Genomic DNA, 4,120 nt, shown 5'->3' on the forward strand with positions numbered 1-4,120 from the left:
GCGGAGAAGAAGACGAGAGAAGACGGAGGATCGAAACGAGAGAAGACTGAGAAGACGGAGAAGACGGAGGATCGTCCTTGGTGGGTTTCGATCGGTGGTGGGGTTCGATCGGTGGTGGGTTTCGATCGGTGGTGAGTTTCGATACTTCCTCTCCGACGAAGAAGACGAGAACGGCGACGGAGGATCGGTGGTGGAGGCTCCGTCGGAGAGTTTCGATCGATCAACGGTTCGCTTCTCTTTCGCACGACGGAGAACACAAGAGAAAGGAGAGAGAGGAGAGAAGAAATTATATTAAAAAAAAATACAGAACCATATACTTTAGCCTAACTACTGACACGTGCCCCATATAACCGATCATATAGTCGGTCACCCAAATCCCCTCTTTAGGATCGATAACATCATATTTAATTTGTTTTGATTTATTTAATTGGATCATTTTATGTATAATCCCACTAAGGACCGCCCGTTAAACATGTTCTTACAATATCAAATACTTGGACTGTAATGGAAGGTTGACAAGAGATGAAACCTTTCTTCAATTCTTTCTGATAAAAATATCGGGTCATCAGTTTTATCATTATTCAATTTGGACCCCATCATCTTTTTATTTTCCGTCTGTGGGTCCTTAATCAACCGCAGCCAGGAGTAGACAAATAGCCTGGCCTACTGTATAAATTAATATGCTGATTGTAAACTTACAAGATTTTACGCTGCTTATGTCAGCCAAATGCCTTGTCGTTTCCTTTTTTTTTCCCATAAAATACTAGTTCTTCAGTGATATTTTGAACGATTGAAGTTTTTATCATTGTTAGCAGAAGTTATGGTAGTATGTAATCGTAATGGAAATGCGTGAACCATTGTTACTCACTAAACCATTCGATCACTTACTATTTGTTAGCTTAGATATATCATTTGTTCTTCGTAATAATTATGACTTTAATCAATATATATTTTATGAAACAACACTGAATCATTTTTAGCAAAAAAAACACTGAATCAGTTAATATCCCCTTCATTATATTGCTCAAAATAAAATTCCCTCATTACATGGGAGAGTGGGTGCTTAATATCATTACATTTACCAATCTAAGAGCATGATTATCGCTTGATACCCGATACGGGGTCCTTAATTTTTTTTTTTATATATATTTTTTGTCCTTAAAAAAAAAAATTGAACCAAGGGCCCGCAAACAGTAAAAAACCAGTCCAAGACCGATCCTTCACTCGCGACTTTCGTGACCGTTTTTTAAAAAACACTTGGGGCCCACACATTAAAATCACACAGAATCGGGTTTTAGAAACCGCTATAATTATGGTCTAAGTCGATATGTCTAAACACAGGGTGTTATAGAAAGTCTGATCATATATTAGGAGAATCCACGTAGGTTACAAGTTTATCATGATCTCTTAATACGTTATGAGACAAAACGCGACGTAACTACATAAATAAAATGATCTTCAGATACAGTATCACCTATTTGGATTTATGTTTAAACACATGCTAGGAAATAAAAAATGAAAAAGAATGTGACTTAAGCATCTCACCTTTAGTGCAACGGTGGAGTCACTACTCGTGTAGCTTCATCACGCTAAAAGTAGCTTCACCTCTTCGTGAAAGGTTATATCTGAAAAATAGATAATGATAAATATTAAAAGAAATGTATGACAATTCCTCTCCCTTTATAAATGATAGAGAAATGAAACCAATAATTCGGTATCCTCTAGCATTGAAGATCTTCTTCACCTCTCTTTCTCTCTCTCCCTCTCTCTCCAAATCTATTTATATTTGCCGAGATTCTTGGAGCTAGGAAACACCGTGCCGTTTTTAAAAACGTCCAGAAGGAGAGAGATGGAAGTGAAGGTTAGAGAGTTTGTGCCGTTCGTGGCAATGGTGATAATGGAGGCATGCACGATTGCTCTTACGATAATGGCCAAGACGGCACTAACGGGAGGGATGAGTCCTTTTGTTTTCGTTGTTTACACAAACGCTTTGGGAGCTATGCTTCTTCTTCCCTTTTCTTTCTTCTTCCATAGGAAGGACAGGTATCTACGTGATCTATATATTTTATAACAAAACATAATATGTCTTTAATAATCAATCTTAACACATTTTCAGTTATTTTTTTTTTTTTTTTTTTTTTATGATATCCTTGCAGAACTAAAGAATCTATCTTTTCTTGGCCACTCCTCGCTCGTGTTTTCTGTCTAGGTTTCACCGGGTAAGGTCCTCTCTCTTTATTACTGAATGTTTTCTTATAATTCTAGATTTTGGGAGCCAGGCTTTTCCCCCCAATATTTTATTCTGCAATAGCACTAATACGAGGTCCGTGTTGGGAAACCCCATTACGTATCAACCACCAAATAGTTTTGATGAATATTATTTTATCATATGAAAAACTGCGTGGCGTTTACTCAGTTATAATATAAACAAGCCTTAAGATATTATATTATTTTAGTATTTTGAACATCGTGAGTTTCTTTGTGAGCGGCATACATCGCACACGTGTAATTAATATATATTTTTTAAAAAATTGCATGACGACGTGTCTACTTATTTTACCTTCTTTTTTTTTTTTTGCCTTCTTGCTAGCTAGCACACACGTACTTGCATGCATTTTAACGTACTTAAAATGTTATTCATGCATATACACATACACTGACTGTATTGAAATATTTTAAACATGTGAAGGATATTTCTGTTCCAAAATTTGGCATTTGTGGGACTAAGCTTCAGCTCACCCATAGTAGTATGTGCAATGGGATTACTCATTCCTTCATTCTCCTTCTTGCTCAATCTTATCCTCGGGTAAGCCATCTATAATCACCATTTCACAATCTGCATATAATTAGATGTAATGTTTAAATATTATAGCTATATGCATGCTTATTTAGAAGGAGCAAGTTGGATTGGAGAAACACGAGCACGAGGGCTAGAGTTATGGGAACAATAATCTCATTAAGCGGAGCATTCACTGAAGAATTGTACAAAGGTCCTTTCATAAGACCAGCTTCGTCTGCTTCCCCTACTCGTCTTCTAAACTCAATCCCTAAACTACTGGTCTACTACAACATCCCTGATAAATGGTTCCTCGGCTGTATCTTTTTGGCGGCCGCTGTCTTTTCTGTCTCCCTATTCAATGTTATTCAGGTATATTCAACAACAATATGAACTATCAATAATACTGAAGCCATCTTAATGCATATTATTCAATTTTGAGATTAATTTTTCTTTAATCTTTGGCAGACAGGGACGGTCAAAAAGTATCCACACGTAATGAAAGTGGCTTCGTTTTACAGCATAGTCGGGACGATCCAATGCCTAATCTTCTCGTTGTTTATGGAAAGAGACCTAAGTGCGTGGAAGATCGAACCTAACTACGATCTTTGCCTCATTATTGCCACGGTAATTAATTTACTGACTTTTTTAAGAAAAACAGTTTAGACCACCTCCAATGGAGATTCGTCTCATTCGAGCTCTTAAAATTGTATTATGTATATATATATTATATATGTATAAGTATTGGTGGAATCCACAATTTTTGTGGAACCTCGTAGACAAATGCTCTTATAAACAGAAAAGAAAGAAAGAGTGAATCATATAGTTTACGAACCTTTGATGATGTGTAATAAAAATAGGGAATCTTCGGAAGTGTAATACGGACAAGCGTACAAGTAAAGTGTACCCAAATGAAAGGACCATATTACGTGCCATTATTCAAACCCTTTGGCATATTTTGGGCAACACTCTTTGGTACCAGCTTCTTCGTCAACAGTCTTCACTACGGCAGGTCCGTTAACAGATTCATTAATAATCGTAATTATTTATTAGCATATTATATTACCTAGCATGAGTGTTGATCACTATATATGATTGGTGTCTGAGTGCAGTGTGTTAGGAGCAGTCGTAGGTGGCGTTGGATATTACACAGTTTCTTGGGGACAATTGAGGGAAACCGAAGAAAAACAAAATCCAAAAGAAGAAAGAAAACCCATCAAAACTATTCATCATCACGAAGATGATGAATACAAAGTTCCATTGCTTATTAATCAGGAAGAAAGTCCTGTGTGAATTGTATATTATTCGTTTTTTCTTGAGAAGAAAAGGAGGGTCGTTTAAATC

The 4,120-nt window shown here is 36.6% G+C and overlaps 1 protein-coding gene across 2 annotated transcripts; it reads left to right on the forward strand.

Annotated features, from left to right (window-relative positions):
- Nucleotides 1-1,727: 1,727 nt before the first annotated feature.
- Nucleotides 1,728-4,120, forward strand: LOC106297095 (WAT1-related protein At1g70260-like). Of its 2 annotated transcripts, none has more exons than XM_013733372.1 (7): nt 1,728-2,043; nt 2,157-2,219; nt 2,690-2,806; nt 2,893-3,148; nt 3,245-3,403; nt 3,637-3,788; nt 3,889-4,120. In XM_013733372.1, the coding sequence occupies exons 1-7, from the start codon at nt 1,850-1,852 to the stop codon at nt 4,067-4,069; spliced, it is 1,122 nt and encodes a 373-aa protein (XP_013588826.1). In that variant the 5' UTR covers nt 1,728-1,849; the 3' UTR covers nt 4,070-4,120. The 2 variants fall into 2 exon arrangements, with proteins under 2 accessions (XP_013588826.1, XP_013588827.1); XM_013733373.1 differs by having other exon boundaries at nt 2,896-3,148.

Source organism: Brassica oleracea, chromosome C6 (assembly GCF_000695525.1).
Source record: "Brassica oleracea var. oleracea cultivar TO1000 chromosome C6, BOL, whole genome shotgun sequence".
NCBI classification, from domain to species: domain Eukaryota; kingdom Viridiplantae; phylum Streptophyta; class Magnoliopsida; order Brassicales; family Brassicaceae; genus Brassica; species Brassica oleracea.

Excerpts from the sequence above, each read along its gene's own strand:
- LOC106297095 (XM_013733372.1), top strand. The coding sequence starts at position 1,850 with ATGGAAGTGAAGGTTAGAGAGTTTGTGCCGTTCGTGGCAATGGTGATA. Across the intron at positions 2,807-2,892 it reads TTGCTCAATCTTATCCTCGG|AAGGAGCAAGTTGGATTGGA; the intron begins GTAAGCCATCTA and ends ATGCTTATTTAG. Across the intron at positions 3,404-3,636 it reads TTTGCCTCATTATTGCCACG|GGAATCTTCGGAAGTGTAAT; the intron begins GTAATTAATTTA and ends TAATAAAAATAG.